This window comes from Agelaius tricolor, unplaced genomic scaffold (genome assembly GCF_023055355.1).
Source record: "Agelaius tricolor isolate 1412-34295 unplaced genomic scaffold, bAgeTri1.0.p SCAF_5, whole genome shotgun sequence".
Lineage (NCBI taxonomy): Eukaryota > Metazoa > Chordata > Aves > Passeriformes > Icteridae > Agelaius > Agelaius tricolor.
In genome coordinates this window covers 11,196,885-11,222,790 of record NW_027269265.1, presented here as the reverse complement: position 1 = coordinate 11,222,790, position 25,906 = coordinate 11,196,885, and the positions used below count along the sequence as shown (strand labels likewise).

The following is a 25,906-nucleotide window of genomic DNA, read 5'->3' as shown; positions in this document are numbered from 1 at the left end:
TACACAGACACAAGGTCACCTCTGAGTCGTCTCTTCTCGAGACTGGGAAGGCGCGACCCCCTCATCCTTTCCTCGTAAGACAGACGCACAGACGCTCCGGTTCCTCAGCTATCCCCCATTGCCCTCCACTGTACCCGCTCTAGGAGCTCCATGTCCCTCTTGTACTGAGACTCGGTACAGACTCAGCTCGAAGAGCGGGCAAACCCAACTACGGTAACTCCGCCCGCGGGTCCCGCGTTCAGTCCCACCGGGGCCAGGAGCTCCGGGCGCACCTCCGCCGGTTTTAGCCCGCGCGAGCCGCCGTCGGCGCCGGGCGGCCCCGCCCCGGGGGGCGCGGCGGGCGCTGCCGGGGGCGTCATTGGCCCCGCCGCCGGTGCCCCGCGCATCGCCCGCGCTGCCGACACCGCCGGGGGCAGCCGCCGATGCGGCGCCCGCCCGCCCGCGCCTGCCAAGATGGCGGCTCCCGGGGCGGGGGGCGCCGGGGCGCTGCCGCCCCCTCCGCCCACTGAGGACGAGCCCCCCGGGACTGGCGGGGCACCCCCCGGCGCGGCGGCGGGGCGAGAGGAGGGCGGCGGCAGCGGCGCGGAGCTGCTGGCGGTGACGGAGGAGCTGGTGCAGAGCTTGGCCGCCCTGGAAGCCGGCGGGGGGGCGGCGGCGAGCGGCACCGTGCTGTACCTGCGGACGGACGGGAGCGCGGCGGAGAGCGCGGGGCTGAGCGCCGGCGAGCAGCGGCGGCTCCTGGAGCGGCTGCTGGAGAGCCCGGGGCCAACCCCGCCGCCCCGTCCCGCCGCCGCGCCGCTGGCCCCCGCGGAGCTCCGGCGGGTCATCGAGCAAGTGAGCAAGGCCCAGGAGCAGCTGAAGCCGGCGGCGGCCCCGCCGCAGCCCTGCCCCGCGGGCGGCATCATGCAGAACGCCGCCCGGCAGCTGCAGAGCGTGGCCCAGCAGGTCGCCCTGCAGCAGGGCAGGGCCGCGGCCGCCCGCCTCCTCCCGCAGAAGGTAACCCCGGGGCTGGGGGAGGGAGGCTGCGGCGCTCCGTTGGTGATGAAAGCCACGGCTCCGGCGGGTTTAATCCTTTCTAATAATTTTTTTTTTCCCTCCGTTCTCCTCAGTCACACCTCCCCTCGGGTGTAGACTCCACTTCTATAGCTCAAAGGCACAGCTTTCAATGTGGTTTGGGAAATTCCGTGTTTGAATGTAGCTAATAGCTGCTGTGGTCAGTATTTCGGTGTGACAACACGTGCAGCCAAGAACAGCTTAGAAGAGCTGTTTCCTAGTGGTTAAGTGGTGATGCGCAGGAAGTTACTGCATGCCTCTTGCAGGTGACAGTCCCTGGGCTTTCAACCCACCTTTGGGGTGTAGGTTGTGAAGTGATTGATTTGAACTGAAGCAGAAATTTGGTTGAGGCAGAGAAACTGTGAGGGAGATGAACAATAGCATCTGATTCTGTGAATCATCACCACAAAGTTTTTGTGAGCTGAACACACATTATAGGATGTGCTGGACTGCGTGTTTGGCCTGTGTCATGTAGCAGACTGTAGTTTTCCCGTGTGTGGGGTTTGCTGAAGGTTATGAATGTGCCTTGGTGATGGCATTGACTCTGCTACTCCAGACAGGGCTGCTAGCAGGAAACAAAGCTGTGACATGGCCTCAGAGCAAATTTAACATGCTTTACTTGAACTGCAGTCACAGCAGAAAATGTGCAGGAAAACCCATAGCTTGAAGGAAGGGAATCTGCTTTGATGCATTAAGATGGAAAGTTAATGATGTGCAGCGGTTTCTTCACGCTTTGCTTTAAGGGAATGTGTTTATTATCTCAATAAGTATTGTACTTATTTATTAATACTGTATTTGTGTAATTGCAACTCTTCCTTTTTTCCACAAAAGCAGCTGGAAGCCATTTGTGTCCAAGTTCAGCCAGGACAGATGAAGGAAACTGAAGGGCCAATGACATCATTGGCACCAATCCAGTCCAAAACTATAACGCTGAGTCAGCCAGTTGGTAGGAAATCTAGCATACCAGGAGCTGGCATTATTAATCCCCAGATAATTAGGATACAGCCTGTTTCAGGAACTGAGCAGCAGCAGCTACTCCTGCATAGTTCTTCTGAGTCTCCAGTTCAGTTGCTTATGCAGAGGCCTTTCCCATCTCACGGCTCAGTGTCTGGGGACAAGATTCCCCCATCCAAGATGGTGAATGGACAGAGGGCTTCTCGTGCCACAGCATCAGCTTCAAGGTCTCCAAAACCTACCGTGGCTGCAGCCAGTTCAGCAAGTACACCAAGCCTTGAAAAAAAGCAAAAGGATGACAAGTTAAAGAAATCCTTGAAGGTGAAAACTCGTTCTGGACGGATTTCACGCCCACCAAAATACAAAGCTAAAGATTATAAATTCATTAAAATGGAGGATTTGGCTGATGGTCATCAGTCTGATTCTGATGACTACTCTGAGCTGAGTATAGAAGACGACGAAGAAGGAAAGGTGAAGGGAAAGGATGCATTATTCAGTTCTTCAAATTATAATCTGAAACCCAAAACGTTTAAATGTCAGACTTGTGAAAAATCTTACATAGGCAAAGGAGGATTAGCAAGACATTATAAACTTAACCCAGACCATGGACAGCTGGAGCCTTTACCTCAGAAAATACCTCTAAATAAGCCTAATGGAAGTTTATTTGTGGAAGAGGAAATGATGAGTCCAGCACATTTGGATTCAATTGCTGTCACTTTAAGTCATGAAAAAGCACTAGATACCAGTCTGGAAGAAACTGTTGATTCAAAGGCTGGAGAACAGGTAAAGTGTTACTTAGAAAATCTGTCAATTCTGTGGAAAGTAGAATGGCAGTTCTATAGCTGCACAGTCTTGTACTGCTCAGAAATGTCCACTGATAGACTACATTAGGCAAATTTCCCATTGAAGTCCTTTAGAATTCAAATTGTCTCTTGCAGTGCTGCAGCAATAGTACTCTTGCACAGACACATAAAACTAAATGTTCACTGAGTATTCGTTTCCTACTGTGTTTCTGACATACAGTTTTCACCTTGTCTGCATAAATGACATTCTTCTCTGGATAAGAACACTGTTGTTCAGTTACAGCCTTTAGCATGACAGCAACACATCATCTGCTCTCATTTTCTGTTGCTGAAATAATGTCATCACAGAAAAATCTCTTATTTGGAACATAGCAGTGAACTACAACTTTTCCTAGAGCAGGTTTTCAAAGTGAGGCTTTGAAACCCTGCACACCAAACACTGGTGAAATTCCACCCTCTAGGGTAGAAGCTGCCTCAGCTGCAAATTTTTTCCTGTGATGTTCTAAGCTGGTCACTTCAAAGAAAAGTTTCTCTTTTAATATTGAAATGACTCTTAACATTTTGCAGCAAGAGCTGATGCAGCTGCTGGTTAGGAAAAAGTACTTGTTTAGATGTAGGGGTGTCACATTTATTACTTGTCTTTGTAATCGTGAATTTGTTCTCAGCAAAGTGGAAATGTACAGGAAACAAACTTTCCCTCATCCTCTACACTCAGTTATCATCTCTGGAAAAAAAGAATTGCAGAGTACTGAAGTCTGCTCTCTGAATTATTGTAGTTGTTTGATACAGACAGGAAGCCAATCAAGATCCCCATGCTCAACCCCTAATCCTGTGTCAAATTTAGAACTAATTTAGTAATTTAATCCCTGGATAGAACTGTCATAAATTTGCCATTTATAGAGCTTTCCTAATCAGTAGAATAGTAGGGAGTTACTGAATGCTGGGATGCAAATGTACAGATTATGCAAAGAAGCCTGATGTAACTCAGTACTATTATAAATTAATTTCTTGAAAGATGCTGGAACATTCTTAGAAATTCTAGTTTGGAAGGGGAAGATGCTTAAGTAAGAAGTCACTGCTGTGAACAGTTAAAAAGTTTTACACTGAAATTATCAGTATAACTTAAACATATAAAAGGTACTTTGACTTCCTGTATGATCTTATAAGAGAAGCTGCTTCCTAGCTGTGTTCCTAGGGAAGACAGGATTTTGAAAAGTGGTAACTGGGCAGTACATTTTGGAATTTAATTACTGGGCTTGTCACTGTTCATGGTGTCAGAGTTTTTGCCTTTCTTATAAAGTCTTCATGCTTTGACATAGTTACAATGAAACCCAAATTATTCTTTGAGTATGTTTTACTGCTAATTAAGTTTTATTTCTACATCTTTATCTAAAGAGGATATATTTTACTTCAAAAATATTAAATGTATTTAACCCACTTAAACCACCTCTTTCATTATGTTTATTTAATCTTTTTATTTTGTATGACATCTTGTGATTCAAAAATGCTAACTTTGCAAATAATGGCATATATGTGATGCAGAAGTAGCAGTCTTACTCATGTGTTGGATTCATTCCACAACTGTCTTTGCAAGTTATGCTTGTATCCCGCTATGCATTTTTTAAATATGCTATTTATTGTTTGCATAGATGCAAACTTAATTTTAAAACCGTCTTCCTCAAAATTGTTTAAAATGGTGAATAAACACTTTTAATCAAGGCATCAGAGTGTGAGGAAAGCAGACACCTGCTGGCAGAACAACCAAATGAAACCAGTTCAGGACGCCGGGGACCTGTAACCCCAAAAGGACCTGGAAGACCCAGACGACCAAAGAGACGTGGTAGACCCAGGATGGGTGGAAGATCCAGGTGTTCTGGAAGGCTTAGCAGACCTGGTCAGTCCCCTTCAAAGTCACTTAGTAGTGTGTCAGCAGAACACAATGTATTCAGAAGAAAAGCTAGGTTAAAAGAGGTATGGTTCTCTTCTGCAATTACTTTGTAAGTGTTTTAAGTATTTTTACCCCACCCCAATTTCCCCCCTCCCTTTTTTAATTAATCACTTATTTTCAATGAATCATTTTTTAAATTTTTTTTTTTATATATATCCTCATGTATGGACAAGATGAAAGCCTTAGATGGCTTCTAAGAAGAAAACCTTGTCTTTTAAGGAAAAAATACTTCCAGCAGAATACTGGAAAAAGGGAAAATGGGAACTGGGTTTCGAAAGGGACTTCTGACATGTAGATATATTCTTGGTACCCTTTTTCTGGAGAAGGAAAGTTACTTCTAGTATCTCCTCCAACACAGTGAAAGAAATAATAATGAAAAGAACCCAAAAAAACCAAAACAAACCCACAAAGAAGGTCTTGGGGGAGGATAGAATGGGGGTTAAAATCCAAGTAACACAACATGTTCTTTATTTTCTGTGTGTTATAGATCCTTTATGGCTACTAAAGCTACTGAAGTTGCTGTTCTTTCTATGAATTGGCAACATTTGTGGGACTGAGTTTTGTCTGTACATCAGTAGTAACTATTCTGAGGTTTTGTAACTTACTCCATTTTGGAGTTAGTTTACATCTGTTCTTAAAGCTGCCTAAACATACAGCATATCTTTCAAAAAAAAGTAGTGATATTTTATGTTCTGAAAATGGGGTGCATAATGTGTGGGCTGCTTTTTCCTAATAATCTCATTCTGGCTTTTGACAGCTAATACAACAATGTGATAATGAAGATTTAATGGAGCTGGCTCTCCCACGTCTTACAAAGCTTGTTACAGTGTATGAATTCCTCTTGATGAAGGTGAGTTTTTACGTAGAAATATTAAATTATTTTAGGGAAATGTCCATTAGTACACATAAAAAGATTCCTTTTGAGACATAATTGAATTTCCTGAATTAATATCATGTAGTATGTAGATGTCCCACACATCACTTCAGTCTTACACAGGCAAAACTCTGGTAAGTCTCAACTCAAAGCTTTGCTTTTTGCTGCCTGGTTCAGTGGCATTTTGAACATTCCATAGTCTTTTGACTTGAATGTTTCTATTTTAAAATGTTGAACAGAACACAATTGACAGATCTTAATCTTTTTTTAATGTATAGGGGAGGGAGAAACAAGCCCTTTTTTATTCCCCTCTTATTTCTAGGTGGAAAAAGGACATCCAGCCAAAGCTTACTTTCCAGATGTGTATAGGGAGTTTGAAGATTTGCATAACATGGTAAAGAAAATGGCTTATGATCACCTCAGTAATTCTGATTCTCTGAATTGCCAACAGCCTGTTGAAATAAAAGATGCTAAGGTAATAAAGCACTCTGTTTGGAACTATGATTGGTTGGTTTGTTTGCTTGTTTTATTTTAGATGCCTTGCATTTTTAATTTTCTCTGATAATTAATTTTCTTGTGCAGGTAAATTGATTTGAAAACAAGAAGATTTTTAATTAGCAAAAATAGGCATTATTGTGAAAAGTCCAACAACTTACCAAGAAGAAAAAGAAATCCATAATAAAACTTCAATTCTAGTTTATGTCAGTGGATACAACTAGAAAGATAAAAAACATTTCTAGCAGTGCTGATGCCTGCCTTGCATATCTAGAGTAGTATGAAGCTAAATGTTACTGCAAGGTTTATTTGGCATCAACCACTAATCAAAGTACATCCTGATGTTTGATCAGGAAGGAGGGGAGGGTCTATATTTAAAATGAGTGATCTTCATTTAAAGAGGTAAGTCATTTCATTTTAAAATGAGGGCAAACTGAATGCATCTATGCGGTTTCCAGTCACATTAACAAACATGAAAGGTAGTGACTACATTAATAAAATTGCAAACTATTATTTCAGTGATTCCAGATTGATTGTTTATGGAGCTCTATCTGGAAAGACAGATGAAACCTCTTTCTTGCTTCTCTTCTGTGTTCATTCTTAGTATAGAATGATGCTCTTTAAAAAAGAACAAGACCAAACCAAACCCCAAAACAACCTAGCCTTGAGAATCTGGACAGTAGCACACCTAAGTAAGGTTGAAGCACAGGAATGGAACATGAGGAGGGGGGAAAATCCTTAACTACACAGAGATACCCTAAACAGAAGACTTGAATATTTTTAATATGGTGGAGAGTCTCAATAATCTTTATTAAACACTGCTCTGAGTAACTGTCTCTGGATTCTATATATAACCATAATTCTTTCAAGTTTGCCTGTTAACAATCACCTTCAGATGAAGGTCATGTTCATGTGTCACTGTGAAGGCTGGTAGAAAACATGGGAGTCTAAGTACTTGCATTGAGCTGAGGTGATTGTCAGGCTAGACAAGATGTAGTTCTAGTTCAGTTTTAAGAAAATGAATCTGTATTTCAGCATGTATGTATTCAGATCTGAGAGGCTAACTTTTACTTTTTCCCTTATATCTGTTTCTGAAGGTTGCTGAATCTCTAGGAATCACAGAAATACTCAGTGGAGAACAGAAGATGCAAGGTGCAGACCCTTATTCACAATGTGTCATTAAAATGGTCAGTGAGCAAGTGCCTGTGGAGGTGCTGGGACAAAAACGGTTAGCTGAGGTATGGAACACCTTTGTGGAAATTAACAGTGAAACTAAGACCAATTAAAACTTTTAAAAATACATAATTATTCCTTACAAAATCATGCTGGTATTATCTGAGTCATGTTAAAGTAAGGCTTTTGTGGTGTTTAGAAATACTGAAAATACTCTCTGCTGTGCTATCATAGCAGGGCATATGAACTAGGACACTAAGTATGGGCTTTGGGAGGACACTTGGTAGCATTCAGGACAGAGTATCAAAGACTTACAGGTATTTGATACAGGGACAAAAGAACTTAATTGAGGTGCTGGTAACTGGGGGCTCCACAGATTCCAGCCTGTGTTAGAGGAAATGGCCTAACCTACAGCAGGTTCAGACACTGGAGAAGTGATTGCTAATTGGATAGAGGGGCATGAAAACAGCTTATTTCTTTCTGACAAGTCAGTTGATGAGCTTCAGTCTGTTTGTGCCATAGCAGAGAGCTGTGTTTTGTCCCTTTGGAGTTTTGGTCAAGTGTTAGGGCTGTGTTTAAATCCTTAGGAAGACCTTTAGTGTAAATCCTGTTTTCAGGGATCAGCAGTTCACTGCCATGATGTTCCCACAGTTATCTTTTCCAGTATTGTCAACTGTTACAGGCTGCAGTTAATCATTCTTGTATTGACAGAGCTCAGGGGAAGAACTGGTGCCACCAGCCAAAAGGACCAAGTTAGAAGATGTAATAGAAAATGTGAACAACGCTTATGCCAGTCAAGATGAAGTGAAAGAAAGGAGTGGGAATTTGTGTACACTGTTTGAAAAAGATGGTAACTTCTTCAGATTTTTCCAGTTCTGTTCATGGAGGAGCTGAACAAATCTTTGTTCTTCAAGCTACTGTGGTTTTTGTCTTCCAGTTTCATCTCTTAACTTGCTTCCCAGGTCCTTCAAAAGCAGCTGTTTAACTGGAAAAGGCCTCATGAGGAGGGAGAAGTTACAGATGATGCAGACAGCAGTAGCTCAGTGCTGGATGCATGATAATCAGTGACTGATACTACTTATGAGCATAGTAATGTCCCCTGCTGTGTGCTTCCTGTCTGTCCTGTCCCTCTGAGTGCACAACCTTTGTGTCAGCCGTGGGAGAGCAGAGGAAGGACAGTGCACATCCTTCCTCTGGCCCCAGCCAGCTACAACAGCAGAATTACCAGAGCTTTGTGGAACTTGGGGAAAGGGAGAGCTGGTGTAGGCTGTCCTGTATCAATCATTGGAGTACATCTTGTATTGGAATTGAGGCACCATTTGGCACCACAGTCTTCAGGTGGTTGCCTTTCTTTTTATTCCTTCTTCATGTTTCATCCTGCTGCCCTTCAGATTAGCAGGGTAACAGTGAAAGGAAAGTAAATCTCTAGTAAGATGTGTCTATCAGTACCATCCACTTTGTAAATACCTTGTTTTGGTGTTGCTTTAAGTGCCTTTGCTTTTGCCCTTTGTATGCCTTTCAGTCAATGGTTATTTTTATTTCCCTTCATTAGATTTTCTTTCTCTGAAAGGCTCTCTGCATGACCATGCTTACTTCTTGCTGCACTATGATTTTCTTCTGGGCTAGGAGTTTTTAAAATTACATTTTGCTTGCACCTGCTAGTAGGGTGTTTGCTAGTCTACAGTGAAAAATGTTAAAAATAGTCCTCTCTGCAGTGTTAGTCCCTTTTTTGTGCAGTGGTATCTTTCATAACAAAAAAAAATCCAAAACCAGACCAACTTATTTGTTCATTTTGAGCTTTAATAATAAAAACTGACAGCTCATACTACTGCAGCTTAGTAGTTATTGTCCAACTACTTTCAGGGCTTGGGACCCTGGTCAGGTCCAGGTCAAGTAACTGGTAGAACACTGCATTTCTTGTGGTTTTTACCTTTTCTGGCACAGGACAAAAGTGCTGCAGGGGCTCTTAGCACAGCTAATTAATATGTAGCAACCTGATGACATGTCCGAGTTCAGGATGAAGAATAGAAATTTAAACAGAAGTTTAAATGCTTCCATCGACTTACTAAAAGTGATGAGGGTGTGCAGCTGACAAGTTTGTGCCTGGTAAAGTCTTTATCTTTTAATATTACTGGCTGCATGACAGATGGAAGAAAATTGAGTTTGCCTTTCAGCCCAGGTTGTTTTCAGGATGAACAGAAAAATGCTGCCTCTAAATGTAAGGTCTCTAATACTCTCTAAGTATTTCTATATTAATATAGAAATACTTGATAAACGATCACTATTCAAAAATAAGAAGTTTTATTATTATTTATATTTATTTTTATTTTTTTAATATTTATATAGTTATATTTATAATTTTATAGTTGTGTATTTATATTTTATAATGACTTTCTCATTGGGAAGTTCTGTGAAACTCCTGTAAGGTGCTTCAGGTTTGCTAATTTGGGGGAAGCAAAGTAGGGAAGTAGTCTAGCTTTTCCTCCAAAACTATTGCTGAAATATAGGTTTTCTGGCATGCAATATTAGATTGCCCAACAAAATAATACTTCTTCCCCCTTTTCAGGTTTTAATCCATTAAATGGAGAAATCCTGCTTTCAGAAGACAGGCATATCACCTGCTGTACAGCTGGAAGTACGTTACAGACAGCAGAGGAACATAACTCACTTGCTGATTCAGGAGTTGGAATCGATGGTGAAAGTTCAGGTCCCTTCTCCCAAAGTGTGGAAATGAGGATGGAGTATCCCCATCCTGCAGGGATACAGGGAGCAGGCGTGGCAGGTGAAGGATCTCTGCTGCACCCTGGAGCGGTGCTGCCCGTGGGAGCAGGCGGCTCGGCCGGGCCGCTCCGGGCGCGCTTTGTGAGCGGGAGCGCGGCGCGGGCACCGGCAGCTCCTGAGCTCCACAGCTCCCTGATGGAGCAGGCAGGGGCCAGGCAGAGCACTGGCCTAACAACGACTGCAGAAAACGGTCACAGTCCAAAATATCATCAGCTGCAAGAAGAAATCCCGAATTTCGCAATTAAAGAACGTTCTGAGCAACTCCATAATGCTGATGTGACTGATGAGATGCAGGAACTTGAGAAGGTGTTTTCAACAAATGTTGTGCCAATAAACTACACTCAGAGTGCTCAGGCTGAGTCACACCAGAACCCTGGCCAGGGAGCTTCCCTGTCTGCTCATGGGAACCAGGAAAACGCTTTCAAACACCAGAGTGAATATTCTTGCGAGACAGAGGAAGCACACGAGATGGCAAATACAGTTACTGTAGATGAAACTGTAGCTTTTGAGATTTCTGATGAGAGCCATGATTTTTTGTCTCAGGGACACGAACAGATTTTTATTCAGACTTCAGATGGGCTTATCTTGTCTCATCCAGACACTGCTGTTTTGTCTCAGGCAGAAGGCATCGTCATTGTGACTGATTCCAACGGTACTACAATGCACATTCGCACACCCCAAGGGATACCTTTGGAAACGGTGGAAGCACTACTGGCAATGGAAGCAGGTGGCCAAAGTGAAGATATTTTGCTCTCACAAAGTGAATTGGAGCCATAAATTAAAAAACCCTATAAGCTTTCTTCTGGAAAAGACTGATTATAAAATGTATATTTTTCTAATGTGAATACTGAGATAATTGAAATTTAACTTATTTGTAAACTGTTTCTATGCCCTGTACTTTTTATAACTTATGTTTATATAAATTTAGCAGCATTGCAACCAAAAATTCTAGAATTAACATTGTTCTATTTGCTTTATATGTTGGGGATGGGTGGAAAGTGGAAATCTTGTCAACCCTAAAACTTGCACTGTTCCCTTTTGTTACGTAATTCCTTTTCTCTCTAGCCATCTCAAAATGCAGTAAGTTGTACTGCTGTGCAGCAGTGATGTGCTGTGTACTGGCAAGCTGTATATGGGTAAAATAAAAGCTATATTAAAAATGTGCATTTTCTGTGCCACTGAGATTACAAAACACTGTTATTGTGCTTTTTAAAAGCTACCTTGAATATTCATTAGCATCTAGACTTGATGCACATAAATCTGCCTGGAAAAATGAGCAGGTTTAAGTATAATCCACAAACTTGGGCATTCTGGGAACAATGTGACAGCCTAGCTGATCCTTACTGAAATAAGCATTCACTGAGTTGAGACAAAAATAGCCTCAAACAAGATCTGATTTGTACTGAACAGTTGGAAATGTGTTTAAGTTGCTTGTCTAATGTACAGCCACACCTCTAAAATATGCTGTTAGGTAAACATAAATGGGAAGCTGCATAAGTAGTGATCTAATTTTCCTTAATGAGGTACCAAATTCTTTTTTTGCTTTAGTCTGTCATGGCCTATTTTTGTTAGAGTGCTATTACACTTTTTTTCCCCTTTCAGATGATGCATTCTTTATGAGTTCTACACTTGAACCTTTGCAGTAACTCCATGCTACCTTGTACTGTTTAATCATAATGCAAAGGGACTGTTGCTCTAGGCAGGGAGAAAACTTGCCCAATTACTTGAATTTTTGTCATACTTTCAATATGATCCTTGGATCAGATTATATTTTTGTGGAGACCTCCTACCAGCATCTTGTCCAGGGCACCATCTTTTCTTTCAAAAAGTTTAGCAGGTGAAAAAGAACAGCATTAAATGAACAGACATTACTGAAAAGTGGTAACATATCCTTAAAATGTGTGTGTCACCTCATTGCTGAATAGATGCAACTTCTGGGACAATCAGACAAATCTGCCAAGGACAGGAGAGTTGTTCTTAAATTGAGTATGAGCTCTGATTTTTTTTTTCATGGTATTGTCACCGCAAAGAAAAACACTAAAATTGAATCTAAACAGAAGACAACTTAAAGATTAAATAAACTGCTCTACTATGTCCCTTTAAGCATAGTTGGGTTAGGCTTTTTTGTTTGGTAGTTTTTTTTTTTGTGGTTGCATAAGTAGAAGATGAATTTGATTATGCAAAATGTTGCTTTTTATGAGTAGTTGTTGAAGATACTGTACATTAATGAGTTATTAATGAGTTACTATTTGTTTTGGGGTTTTCCCCCTCTTTTTTTAGGAGGTGGTAATTGCCAGAGGATACAGACCTACCTTGTAAGTGAAGGTAGCATACAAAGCAAAGTTCTGCTGGTGTTTCAAAGTCTTTCATTGCAGTGAGCAATTCCTTATGATACTCTTTTGTGCTGACTGTCCAATAATTATATTTGAGAGCTACAAATATAACAATCAACTACTTAGAGCTAGAATGACAAAACATCTCTGCAATGATTTTGCAGTAATCTTCCAATGCCCAACAACAGTCAATAAACAAGAGGGCCTGTGAATATGAAAACCCCTTCCTGAAGAGCTTTTTTCCTCTTAAGAAATGAGAACAAACCACAATTTCCACCTGTGGAGAAAATGAAAACTTGCTTCAATTTTGCCTTCCCTATCAATTTGCACATGCTGGGAAATATAATACACCTACTCTCATCTTAAAAGAACAGTTCTATATGTGAATCAATCTTTTCTCCTTGGAAAATATTTCTGAAGTACTGAGATGTTTCCATAGTGACACAGGTCTGGCCCAACTCAGATGAATTAAGGTGGCTGTTAAACTAAGTGGAACACTTCCACTGAAAAAATAACAAAACCCAACAAAGCTATTCCTAACTTTATTCTCCTTGAGCTACAGCAGAATTTCTTTTTAGATGCTGGAATTGTGGGTTAAGAATAGAACTCTTATTAGCTGCCAGAAACAACCTCATAGTTAACAGAACAACTTTTCAAGAAAACTTTTTAATTCATGCCTGTCTGTCCTGTTACTGCAAGAAACTGATGAATTTCCCTTACTAACCCCAAAGTTTCAGCTTGGGGCTAATGAGGAAAGTGACCTTGCTTTTCCTATCAGTACAGAGGGACAGACACACCTTCAAACCAAAACCACTTGACATCAGTATCAGTAACCCAAGGAAAAACTCACTGAGCCCTATGACAGGAGCAAACAAGATGGGATACAGCCTTGACTAAAGCAGGTTTTGTTTTATTCACAGATGCTTTCATGAAACATCTCTTACCAAAAAAAAAAAAAAAAAAAGTTAAAATTAATTAAAAGGGACAAGACCTTATTACCTTATTATATAATGACTGTAGAATGCTGAGTTGTACTAAACCTTCCCTGGGTGCTGGTTCAGGTTTGATGACTCTTCGAGGGTGATGTACCCAACAACACCAGAATCAAAACCAAACCAGAATTCACACTATTGTCTGCAGCAGCATTTCAAAATCACATACCAAACTATGTGGATCCTTTTGGATTCTTTTTGTGCTTTCCTCCACTTATAAATCAAGTACAAAAACATTTGCCCTGTTAATTCTTGCCAAAAAAAAAAAAAAACCCAAAAAACAAAACCATGGAAGATCAAGAAGTGCTGAATTTCTGTGGCAAAAGGGACCATGTGGGTATTTTAGGCTGTCCATACTTGGGAGGAAGTAACATCTTTTGCTGTAGATTCTAAATGCATTGAATCCCCCAGACTACTAAGCAGTGCTTACCTCTTTCTGACCACAGAGGACTTAGCCTCCTACTTGTAACCTCTGTGTTGCCCTTAAAATAGATAAAAACAACCAAAACTAGCTTGTCCCATGCAGAAAAAGGAGTACCAGCTGAGCCAAAGTAAGGAATATGAATAGAGAAAAATATTTTTAATAAGTTTTACAAAAAATCAACTTACTTGGTAAGCCTTGCAATATGTCAGTTCAGTTTCATATTAGCATCACTAGAAGGCAGCCATGTAACCTGTGGAATTCTAGCACTGCCTGTGTCCTGTTTCCAGCAGCATGGCTTCAAGCAGCAGCATGCTGCTGTTCTCAATGTAAGGCTGGTAGAGCCACGAGGATAAATACACCATCATCAGATCCTGGTCAGCAGAATGAGCAATGTCTTGTACAATTGTTTGCTTGAGTTGTAGTTCCTTCTTGTACATTTCAGACAGCTTCAGACAAACCTCATCTGAAATGGATTGAAAAACCAAGCACATTAACCAGAACATTTCAGCAATTCTCTAAAAGGTAAATTATACTTGTAATACATGGATCATAAAAAAACCCTACCTTACATAAGCTATTCCCCAATTGTAGCTATCTTTTTTTTACAGTATTAATGATATTTTTTTACATTAGAATATAAAATGCTAAACAATTTCCTCAGCTCTGGGATGTATTTTACACACTTCTGATTTTGACATGAGTCCACATTTAATTATAGAATAAGCAGTGGTATTGGTTCTCAGGGCTCACTGTAAAATAATCAGTTTATTCCTCAAATAACTGAAATTTGGTTTTAAAATTTGGTAACGCTATCCTGCAATACAAGCTTCACATTTTAGAGTTGTTGATGTTACCTAATCTTAAGGATGCCCTCACATGCTGTGAAGCACTTCAGCAATGCATGATCACCAATAAGTAATACCAGGAGTGAAAAGGAACAATAAAAAGACCCCAAAAGACCAAAACCAAAGCGTTTATTGTAGAAACTGTTACTAATTATGTTAGTAAAATTGGTAGGGAAGTTAAAATGCATCAGTAATCTTTCATTGTTTGAATTCCTAAAAAATAACCACACAAAGTATTTTTAAAGAGAGACTGAGCTTGTGCTTCAAACTTAGCCTGAACTATCACTGCCTTCAGAAGGATTTAGTCTTTCATGGAGTAGACAGCATCACTAAATGATTCAGTCACAATGGGTGTTTTGACAGCATTTGTCTTTGTCATTCTTATTCTTTGAGGCTGGCAGAAACTAATACATTAGGATTCCTGCTAAAATGTGGTAGTGAATTAAGAGGCAGAGCTTCACAGAGGTATGATTTTCACAAAGAAGGCAGTTGGTTTGCATGCAATCAGGCTTCTCTTGAATTCAGACAGTTTTAAAACTGGGGTAATACCAGTTGGGAGGCAGTACCTTTTGCCATCAAGTGAGCGCTAAAAGAATTAATATTACCAGTTGAGTGTAACATTTCTTTACTTGTCTTGATTGACACTGAGATCAGAGATCAGAGGTATTTTTCTTTGGCTGCTTGAGAATTAACTGAGGTATAGCTTGCTTTTGCATTCAAGGATTTAATTTCAATGTCAAGAAACAAGTCAAGTAGTTAAGCCTGCAGCTTAACACCAGCAAGTTGCAAATTCATCTCTGCCTGCAGAGGATGTGGCTGTTGCAGCTTGGACACTGTAAACTGCTGACAAATTCAGCTCTATGCTGTAATTGTTGCATGTCAGACAATGCTTGGCAGTCATCAGCAGTAACCCTAAACCAAGTGATGCATTCACATGTTTATTGATTAGTCAATTGTAAAGGAGACAGCACTCTCTCCCCTCTCAGGCAAGACATCCAGATAAGAGGGCTTATTTTTCAGTCATAAATTGGATGACACTGCTGACACAATGTAATTAGCTAAGATAATCAATATTTTACTTACAGAAGTATGATGTGGGCCATGTATGAAAGAAGGGAGCCTTGCAATTCCCAGCTCCATGGTGGAATGTTTCCAAGTCACAGATTGCTTTAGTAGTCGAAGTAAGCTTTTCCATTTTCAGTTGTATTTTTGTCTGAAAATGATGAACATGGAACGTTAATGAATATCTCAAGAATATTAGGCTACCATAATCTTAAGCATTTTTTGAAAACACACTATTTATTAAAGCTATTTAATATTGACATTTCTAACTCCCATTTTTTTAACTCCAGACAGGAATCAAAACTGGAATCTATATAAAGACTACTTAATATGAGATACCTAGAAATTTTGAACACAGCAGATATGACTCTGTTTTGGACATTCTTCTGTTTCCCACATGTAGAAATATACTAAAGCCCTCTCATTTTTTCACCTCAGCAACACAGAGGCTACCTGTAGGAGGCTAATTTAGCACTGGGGAAAAACATCACACCAGTATAGCACAAGACCTATCAAGATCTTTTTGTACATTACCATATCAAGATGACTTTAATTTCAAAAGATCAGCAGCAGGTGAGAAAAGCAGCTCAAGCTACTACTGACAATATATCTAGGGATATCTAACAGCTTGCTTCAAAAAATAGGTCATTCCATCCACTTCCTTCAAGTTCATCTGACTTTGTGCATTTGGGTATGAATATTTACACCAAAATGAAGCTTGCAGGCAGTATCCTTACATCAGGCAGCTAAAACACAGATACATCTATGAACCTTAAGCTCGTATAAACTCCTAAGGAATAAAAAATAAATTAGGTCATAGTAACTATGTTTAGTATCCAATCTAATACTGACTGCTTAGACTCTTGTCCCTCAGGAAGAGTAAAAACTTTATCAATGCATTTGTAGTCTGAATACAAGAGTGCATCAAGGAAAAAAAGAATCCCCATTTTCACCACAGAAAAAAAATCTGAGGGAAATCTAGCCAGTTTCCTGCTTTTTCTAAATACTGGAGGTCTGTATTCTGTCTATGAAAAAAAACCAAAAACCTACCATTCTTTTAATGGGCCTCCACTTTGGCAAAAGGCTATAAGAGTTATTTTTAATAAGAATTTTAAATTACGGTATCTGGCAGAAAAAAAATTGTTTGCTTCCTGTCAAACTGACAGGTGACAGTAATTCCTAGCAAGGTATCCAGAAAAAATGTTGGGTTACATAATTATCTTACTCCACTCTCCAGAGAAGGAGATCTGCACAGCAAATACAGGTAGGAAGGCTAAAAGTATGACTGCATTATGTGTGATCAAAGGCAGCTGCAAGGATATGATGGCAGGTAGAGCACTGCTTTATGCTTTGCTGTTTCTTTTGTTCTAAACAGAGGGAATATCCAGGATGAGAAACAGGTACCGGATGCACCTTTGGAATGCATTCTTTGTACGATTTGTTTCCACATCACTTTACACAAAGGAGGGAGTAGAACTATAAGCTGACAGAAGATGTAAAACCAACTTAGAAATTTACCAATCAATCAAATAAATGGTGCACTCTGGATTTATAGTTATTTAGATTTTAAGCCAAAGAACTATGAATGAAAATCCCAATTTTCTGCCTACAATAAATACTTCAGGACATTTTCTTGTTACTTGAGCACACTTGGAATTGATTCATATTGACTAAGTCTAAAAAATTAGCATTACCATTTGCTTTAAGGTCTCAAGTAATTCTGCACAGCAATTGTCCAGCTCTTCATTATATTTTGGGGTTGGCTTTTCAGGTTCTGTGGCACTGTTATCACATGCTATCTCCAGTTTGTTGTCCTGAAATCTAAAATAGAAACATGAGGCAGCATAAACAACTACACATAGGTTTACTTGAGCAGTGCAGATTTAAAATCCTTGTGGTCTGATCCTACAAAATCTCTCACTCACAGGCTGCTCATGAGAATTCCTACATAAAAATAGCAAAAAACATAGCTGGCCATGTGGGCAAATGGGGCTAGTACCACAATCTACAGAGAAAAACAGAACTACTCTACCTTAGAACACGTGCTTGAAAAAACATTTGCAGGTGTTAAGATAACACTTTTTCCCTCTTTACCTTGCCCCTGTGCTGGAGGTTGTCCTCTCATCACCAACAAGGTATGCCCAGGCTTCAGCTGCTCCACAGGACAATCTGGAGCCTCACCACAAACTCACCTTTGTGCAACTTTAAGCCAAGACATTTATCTGTGACCCCAGAGCAGCCAGTGTGCAGACACCTGCCCTGTCTGGCAGACTCACACCAGCTGTAAACTTAGACTGGAGAGAGAGAGAGCTGCTGAAGAGCAAAAGCAACATCTGGCACCATTACAGCAAATATTCCTCAGCTTGTACCTGTCAGAACCCTGTCAGACAAACCCTCTTCAGCTGTCAGGAATCTGGAAAAGCTGCTCACAGCCCTGTTAGTTAAGGTTTTCCATTAAAGCATGAAAATAAAAGCTCTACCAAAGTGGGGTTTTTTTTCAGTTTTTCTGTGGGTTTTTTTTTATGGTGGATGTGGTGTGGTATTTTTGTTGATTTCTTGTTCGTTTTAAGTTGTCACCCCTAAAACTTTTTATCGGTACAAATCACTGATTCTTCCTTAAAATCTTCTGAACTTTTGACTTGAGGTTTTTTACGCCTCACTGTAAAACATGCAAGAGAATAAGGGAACTCACATGGGCTGATATTTATAAAATTAGATTTTAACTTGGTACATTATGTAAGTATTAAAAATATGTTACATTTGACTATGTAAAATAAACATTTCCCATTTCTTGCAAATATCATTACTATATGAGACATTTGAATGTAAATAATTTATGTAACCAAAAAAAATGCAACTGCTGAGTTTGATCTAAGACCTAGCTTATTCACTCTGACATGTTCTTTTCCCATCCCCCAAAAGAACTTTCTAGTGAAGAAAGCAGATTAATCTCTCAATAAGAGCAATCTTTATGCTATCTTTATTCATGTGTATCAGCATACTTACTGCTCACTGATCCTCATGTTGACTATTTTGTTTGCTGTAGTAAATCCATTATCATTCAGTCTCTCCCATTTCATCATTAAATTATGCCAGTCTGCTGCATTATCTTTAATTTTTCTTGCACTGACAGATAAAACAGGCCTTCTTGGAGTACTATCAGGAGGACTTTTAGCTGTATGAGAAAATAAAGAAATTGAAGTCATTTAAAGCATACAGAAACTAATCAATGTCCAGCAGCTATTTGTGTGAGGGATCTCCTTGCTTTACTGGTAAATATTGATTAAAGTAAAATGGAATTTACATTAACTGTCCTTGGTCGTGAAATCTAATTCCTCATCTCTTGCTATTTGCAAGAAAACCATGTTATTAAACAAGTGGAAGCACATTCTGAGCTGTGCAGTTGCAGCACAGACAGCAGTGGCTTTGTAGTGCTGGCAGATCTAGCAATCTTCTGACATCAAATGACAGTCAGATGCTAATGCAGTGCACGACAGAGAGAAATCATGGCAGCAATGGCATGTGTGCAGTGCTCATACCACGAATGTCAGAATTAATTCACAGCAACATGTGAGCTGCAAGAGTTTGGGGAAAGGCTGAGTCCTGCTGAAGGTGGTGGGTGCTTTGCTGCCGAGCACAAAGCCCTCGTTTCATGGTGTCTCCATGCAAGAACCCTCTGCTCCTCCTCTGATCACACAAAGCAGCCCCGCCTTTGCACCTCAGGTCCTGCCCTGGAAGCCAAAGCAGGGCTCAAAGCCAAGCCAAATGTCCTGCCTGAATGTTTGCTGGCTTCAACTTTTATCCACAGAGATGCCTGAAAAGAGTTCATCACATCGAAAGATATTAAGTCCACACAAAATCATAGAATGGGTCAGGTTGGGAGTGGCCCCAATGGGTCAGCTGGTCCAACCCCCCTGCTCAAGCGGGGCCATCCACCCCAGAGCACATGGCACAGGATTGCGTCCAGACGGTTCTGCGGGGACATCCGGATATCTCCAGGTAAGGACACTCCACAACCTCCCTGGCTCATCTGTTCCAGGGCTCGGTCACTGCACTGTGAAGTTATCCCTCATGTTCATCATTCCTGTGCATCAGTTTCTGCCCATTGCCTCTTGTCTGGCTGGTTGGCACCACCGAGAAGAGCCCGGCTCAATTCTCTTGGCCCCCACCCTTAAGAGATTTATACAGAGACGTGGTAAAACACATGGGGGCCCCCCGTTGCAGACGAGCGAGGTGCTGGACACGGTGCACACCGAGGTGTGACAGCAGCAGCCCGGCGGGCTGGGAGAGCACCACAGGCGCTTTAAACCTCGTTAGTTTGCTGAGAAATCCCGGGACCCGGCCTCTAGCCGCCCCCTACTACTCCCGCGTTCCTTCGCTCGCTCCCTGCGGCTCCCCCCTCACTCACCCGCCATGGCGACCCCGCCGCCCGCGGAAGTTTCCTCACGTCCGGCCCCGCCCAGCCCGGCCCCCGAGCGGCGCAGGCACCGGGGCCGCCGCCGCTCCACCGCCTCGGGGCTCGGTGCCGCCGCTCCCTGCCGCCCTCCCTGAGCCGCAGCCCGCGCCCCGGAGCGGTGAGTGCAGCCGTGTCCCCGCGGAGCCGAGGGGGACCCCTCAGGGCCGGCCCGGTCCCGCTCCCCTCCCCGGGCGCCGCCAGCAGGGCCTGCCGCCTCCGGGCGCCTGTTGCGGGCGGCGCTCCCGGGCAGCGCTCGGTGAGGGGGCTCGGGGCGGTGCTTGGCGGCTGCGTTGCCCGGAGGGGCTGCGTTACCCGGAGGGGCTGCGTTACCCGGGGGGGCTGCGTCGCCCTCCCCTTGCCTGGGCTGTGTGTCTGGGTGGTAAATCCGGCATAAGCCGAGGTAAAGCCGGCGGGAAGGCGCGGCAGCCCCGTGGGTGTCCGGCCGGGAGCCACGGGCTCTGTCCTTCTCTGGCCGGGCTGCAGCCGCACAGGTGCGAGAAGGCACCTGGTGGGAAGGAGAGGTTTGAAACATCTGACTGTGTTTCGATAGAATATGCTCAAGACATCCATTTGAGGGGGGATTAAGACAAGCGGGAATGGCTTCACAGTGAAAGAAGGGCAGATTTGTTAGATACTAGGAATAAATTCTTCACTGTGACAGTAGCGAGGCACTGAAACAGGTTGCCCAGAGAAGCTGTGGGTGCTCCATCCTTGGAAGTGTTCATGGCGAGCTTGGAGGGAGCTCAGAGCAGCCTGGGCTGGTGGAAGGTGTCCCTGCCCATGGCAGGAGGGTTGGAGCTGGATGGTCTTTAGGGTCCCTTCTAACCCAAACCATTCCAGGATTCTGTGAAGGTTTCATAGGGTGTCACAAGACCATCAGCTGAATTTTCCTATCTCTGTAATGATGTGCAGTGATTGTGGGTTCCCCTTTTTTACCCTTTCCGCATCCTTCATCTAGATTCTTTGTTTTGTTATTTATTTTTTATTATGTCACAGAGGAAAAAAAACCAAACATAATTTGAGCTGTGTTATAAATGACAAATGTAGTTATTGGCTTTTGCATTTATGTATTAGCTTTTGCAAGTTCTTATTGATCACAAGGATTCCGATATAGTACAATTTGCAATTGTATATAGTATACAATTGTATATAGTTACAATTTGTATTGTATATAGTACAATTTTTCCTTTTAACTGCTTTTTTGGTATAATATAACCTGTCAATTTATGTATGTACCATATAGCTTATATAAATAATAGTGTGATCAATATATGTCTTAAGCCATTGCATAATATTAAAATAAAAACTATATAATGTTAAAATGCTTTTATTTGTGGTAACTAGCTCAGATAATAGTGTGAAATAGCTATGTGATTTCTCATATTTGTGGACCACTTCATCTGAATGATAACAGTGACAAGAAGCAGGACACCAAGAGGAAAAGTTTGCTTCTGACTCTGTGGTTATTAGGAAGTGTCAAAACAACAGAATGGAGCCTCAAGAAGAAATAAAATATATTGATTTAATCTACAAGATGGTATGCAGACAAGTTAAAGGTTAAAGCCAAGCAAAAGAGTTCCTAAACTCACAGGAATGTTTGAATATGTGTAAACTCTTATGGGTATTTATGTATCCCCTGTAATGTAACCATATATAAGAACACTGTTTTAAGCTAATTGTGTGTTTTTGGCATATTGCCAAACACCCCAGTGCTGGATATTGTCCCTTTTATCCCTTATTAAACTTCTAAAATTTCAGAGAGTGAGCTCTGTTTCTCACAAGCTGAAAATGCACCATGTAATGAATTGTGTAAAGCCAAGTGTGAGTTAATCAGGTAACCATGACCTGTGTGCAGGACACATGAAGCAGAGGTCCCTTGGCAGGGTGTGTGTTTGTCTGCTCTGCTCTGCAGCGCTGTGCTGTGAAAAGCTCTGGAGATGTGGCAGTGGGGTGGCCTGTTCTGGGGCTGAATGTGGGAGAAGTATTAGAAAAGAAAACTGCTTTCCTCTTTAGTTGGCAGGATCTAGCTGAGAACAGAGACTGTTGTGTTTAGCTTTGGTCATATGGGAGTTTGTCTGTGCTCTGAAGAACTTAAATGTAAGTTTTAATGTCAAAGATTTTTTAAAAATGGGGCTGTTGTCCCTCTAGTACGAACAGGACCCTTGGGGTCAGAGAGATGCAGTGACAGCTTTAGTTTCCTGCAGTCAGTCTGTGACATATCCTGGCACTGAAGCTTTGGGCACTGCCTGTCTGCTGAACCACAGGATTATCTCTCACTTCAGTTGTCTCTGTTAGGCAGCATTGAGCCTTATTCCTGTTTCTAAGACCAAGGAAAAAAATTAAAAAGCTACTTTTCAAAGCATGGCCTTGAATGCAGTATTTAAGAAACTGTGGAGTCTGAGAGTTGAGAAGGAAGGACTCTGGTGATGGTTTTTGATGTGGTGTTTTTCTCCACTCTATCTCTGCAGGACAGCTGCTTAGCACCAGCTGCTTTGCCCTATATGACTGTTATGTACTTCAGAATAACTGTGGCTGACACAGACTGAACACATGCATCCACTTCCAAAATCTGCCTGAGAAAATAGATTATATCTGCTGTTTGCCTTTGATTAATGAGGTAGGAAAAACAGATAACAATTAATCCTAAAGCTGTTACAGACTACATGTGATACACAGCTGTCATTGGAGGGATATTAAAGACTTCAGGCTCAAAAGCAGAGAATTGTGGCATTTGTGCAGATGTTTTGAATGTATAGGTCATGTGGGAGATGTTCTAGTCCCTTATACATTTGGTTTACATAACTTTTCACTTACCTGTTTTTACACAATCAGTAGAAGTGTTTTGTTACTCTGTAAACAGCTCAAGATGAAACTAATTTGTGTGCAATATCAAGAAATTATAGTTCATTGAAAAAATTTTCCCTTTTTTGATTGTGCAGGGTGAATGGGTTATAGAGAACAAAGTCTTAATTTTTTTGTTGACTACTTTGCCATTAGAGATTGTATATAAATTTTATGAAGAGAGCCCTTAACTAACAGCAGAGTTTTCAAATTTAACTTAGTATGTGACAAGAAGTAATTCTTTCTATGGTGTTTTCTGGGTAGGAAGAAAAACCCCTGTCAAACTTTCTCTTTTTTTTCTCTTTTTTAAAATTAAATGTAAACTTCCAAAATGTTCATCAGGTAGCAGATAGGGTTATTGTGGAGGAATGAAGAAAAGTCTTTTTCTGAATAATAAAAATTTCCATATTTCCATAGCTGGTAATCAGTTACTCTGTTTTTAATGGTTTAGTTGAGCTGGAAGAATAAGTGGTGGAAACTAAGAAAGAGGATGAATTCTGAGGGCTTGGAAGGTCCTCTAGGAACTGAGGAGTGTGAGATGGTTCCAGGTACAGAGCAGCTTTGGATGCTGACAGATGCAAATTGCAAGAGTCACAAAGGGGACTTAAAAACCAAAATATGTGGAATTCATGAGGCAGTATCTGGGTAGTGGTAGAAGTTGAGGTTAGAGGAAGATTAGAAAATGTGAGACTCAGGACAAAAACTGGATTTTATTTTATTAGGGAAAAGAAAAAAAGACCATTGACTAGTAAAATTACTCAAGTGGCAAAATAGCACATGTAGAGCAGCAAATGAGACTTTAACAGTGGATTCTTTTTTATATTTAGTTGACTGTAGATAGAAAGCAGAAAATGCTGAAGAAAGGGGTAGGAGACTTAACATATAGCATAGGAAATCAGTGGTTTGTGAAAATATTGTGGAAGTGTCATAATGTGCTAAGGTTATCTGTTAACTTAGTAAACATCTCTGAAAGGAACTCTTCATTCAGGAATAGTTTGGACACATGTATCAGCTAGTCTTGATATTTCATGAAATACATCATGACAGGTTGTAAACATCGGAGGAGAGTGGAATTAATTTCTGAACTCTAGCAAGCAGTCAAATTTACCACAATTAGGAACTTCTCCCAATTGGTGCTAGTGTAGCTGTTGGCAGTTTTTGTAGCAGATACAATATAAGCCAAATAACCAGTTTTTATTCCTGTGCTCGTGTGTATGACATGGGCAATGTCCTGCAAACAGTCCCTTTGGCCTTAGTGCAATTTTATATTGACAGCAAGTGTTGCAGGGCCCAAGGGCCCAAGAGCTGAATGCTCTTGCACAATAACTGAAATAGTTGGAAAACTGAGGCACCAGAGCCTTTCACAATAATGGAGATATTAAACTAGAACAGCTTTTTTTTTTCTAGTTTAGTTGATATACACTGCAAGCAATGTATGAAGCTTCCAAACAAAAAACATTTTCCATCCTTAGGGAATTAAAAACAAGCACAATAGGACATATCACAAATTGAAGTAGGAGTAGTTCACAGAATAATTGTGAGCATTTGGAAGCATTTCTAACTTAAATTGGCAGATCTCTTTTTTTATTTCTCTAAGGAGGTTCTAACTGTGCTGAAGCTAAAGAAAAACTTCAGTGTTAAGATCTTAAACAGCCATCAAAAACTTTGCTGTCTACAGATACCCAAAATTCTTGTGTTGGAAAACTGCAAGACTCTCTGCCATTCTGTTAACTGCACTTGTTCATAGCAAAATAAAACTCAAGGAATGAAGGCTTCTTTTCTTTTCCATGTTTCAAAGTCACCCATGAGGAGAAGCAGCAGCTACTGCTGCAAAATGTTCTTGTCAAGGCTGTAGTGCTGAGAAAAATTGCTTGGTTTAATTAAATTTTTTGAATATTTTTTCGTTCCTCCTGATCAGCTTTTTCTGAAGATGCCAGTATGCCGTTACTGTGATGAGCTCTGACTATGTTGTTTTTCTTGGAGAAGGCAAACAGACTCTTTGTTTTTGTTATTCATAGATATTCTCCCTAAAGTATATTTACAGTATTGCTCACAAGCATGAAATTATTTTCTTATCCATAAAAGGAAACCTGGACATATGGTACTTTTTTCCTGTTTGCTCCTTATCTTTCTAAATTCAGTTGCTACATGGATATTTTCCTGTGTCTGTCAAAATAGGAGTTTTAAAGTTTTTACTCACCCCTTTCTTCCCACATTATTCTAATTTTTTGGTTGCTCTTTGAATGTATAGCAGATGTAGCTCTAGCTGAACTGCTTCTCAGCTGTGTTTTTTCTTGGGCTGAGGGGCATTAAGGAGTGGAGCACAAATGCTGCTTTGTTGCTTTGATCTTACAACCCTGTAATATCCCAGGCTCTTGGGCACTGGTTGGATTGAGGGTAGAGGCTGCAGAAAGATGAAGAAATACATCACATGGATTGTTCAGTGTGAGAGTCCTTATGTTTTTTTCACTAGGCAGATGAAAAGAAACACTGCATTCCAACTCAACTTTGACAAATTTACAGATGCAAGAAAAGGTGGTTATCCCATATTTAGTCATTACCATACATCCTTATATGTTAGCTGAATTTAAGGAATACACTTTTTGGTAAAAAAAAGTTTCTTCTAAGAATAGGTTACGTTCACTAGAAGAGTTTAGCTTGCTTTTTCTTTATGCAAAGCAAAATCTTGCTGAGAATTTGCTGAGAATAACCACCAAAATCTTGCTGAGAATAACCACCAAGAAAAAGTGGTTTTCCCATATTTAGTGGTTACCATACATCCTTATATGTTAGCTGAACTTAAGGAATACACTTTTTGGTAAAAAAATGTTTCTTCTAAGAATAGGTTACATTCACTACAAGAGTTTAACTT

General features: G+C 41.0%; 3 protein-coding genes across 8 annotated transcripts in view; 2 read left to right on the top strand and 1 right to left on the bottom strand.

The window, feature by feature from the left end:
- The first annotated feature begins 331 nt into the window (after positions 1-331).
- Positions 332-11,273, top strand: ZNF839 (zinc finger protein 839). 2 transcript variants are annotated; one of them, XM_071426420.1, is made up of 8 exons: positions 332-996; positions 1,888-2,790; positions 4,530-4,781; positions 5,516-5,608; positions 5,955-6,107; positions 7,225-7,365; positions 8,012-8,150; positions 9,867-11,273. In XM_071426420.1, the coding sequence occupies exons 1-8, from the start codon at positions 454-456 to the stop codon at positions 10,856-10,858; spliced, it is 3,216 nt and encodes a 1,071-aa protein (XP_071282521.1). In that variant the 5' UTR covers positions 332-453; the 3' UTR covers positions 10,859-11,273. The 2 variants fall into 2 exon arrangements, with proteins under 2 accessions (XP_071282521.1, XP_071282520.1); XM_071426419.1 differs by having other exon boundaries at positions 1,885-2,790.
- Positions 1,818-20,269, bottom strand: CINP (cyclin dependent kinase 2 interacting protein). Of its 3 annotated transcripts, XR_011679107.1 has the most exons (6): positions 20,146-20,269; positions 18,744-18,912; positions 17,432-17,558; positions 15,759-15,888; positions 14,016-14,293; positions 1,818-2,283 (listed from the first exon to the last, which is right to left on the bottom strand). XR_011679107.1 is itself a non-coding variant. In XM_071426421.1 (5 exons), exons 1-5 carry the CDS (start codon positions 20,150-20,152, stop codon positions 14,091-14,093), a joined length of 636 nt encoding a protein of 211 aa, XP_071282522.1. In that variant the 5' UTR covers positions 20,153-20,269; the 3' UTR covers positions 13,959-14,090. The 3 variants fall into 3 exon arrangements, 2 of the variants coding, with proteins under 2 accessions (XP_071282522.1, XP_071282523.1); XM_071426421.1 differs by lacking the exon at positions 1,818-2,283 and having other exon boundaries at positions 13,959-14,293; XM_071426422.1 differs by lacking the exons at positions 1,818-2,283; positions 20,146-20,269 and adding an exon at positions 19,277-20,110 and having other exon boundaries at positions 13,959-14,293.
- Positions 20,193-25,906, top strand: part of TECPR2 (tectonin beta-propeller repeat containing 2) — a 43,129-nt gene continuing 37,415 nt past the window's right edge. For 2 of the 3 annotated variants that reach the window (XM_071426416.1, XM_071426415.1), the window contains exons 1-2: positions 20,193-20,311; positions 22,662-22,810. The gene's annotated coding sequence lies outside the window, so the exon portion shown is untranslated. The remainder of the gene's footprint in view (positions 20,312-22,661; positions 22,811-25,906) is intronic. The other variant, XM_071426418.1, reaches the window with a different exon arrangement.

Coding starts and splice junctions, on each gene's coding strand:
- ZNF839 (XM_071426419.1), top strand. CDS start 454: ATGGCGGCTCCCGGGGCGGGGGGCGCCGGGGCGCTGCCGCCCCCTCCG. Junction 4,782..5,515: donor GAAAAGCTAGGTTAAAAGAG/GTATGGTTCTCT, acceptor GGCTTTTGACAG/CTAATACAACAATGTGATAA. Junction 8,151..9,866: donor TACACTGTTTGAAAAAGATG/GTAACTTCTTCA, acceptor CCCCCTTTTCAG/GTTTTAATCCATTAAATGGA.
- CINP (XM_071426421.1), bottom strand. Junction 15,889..17,431: donor TTGAGACCTTAAAGCAAATG/GTAATGCTAATT, acceptor CATCATTTTCAG/ACAAAAATACAACTGAAAAT. Junction 14,294..15,758: donor ATGGCCCACATCATACTTCT/GTAAGTAAAATA, acceptor AATCCATTTCAG/ATGAGGTTTGTCTGAAGCTG.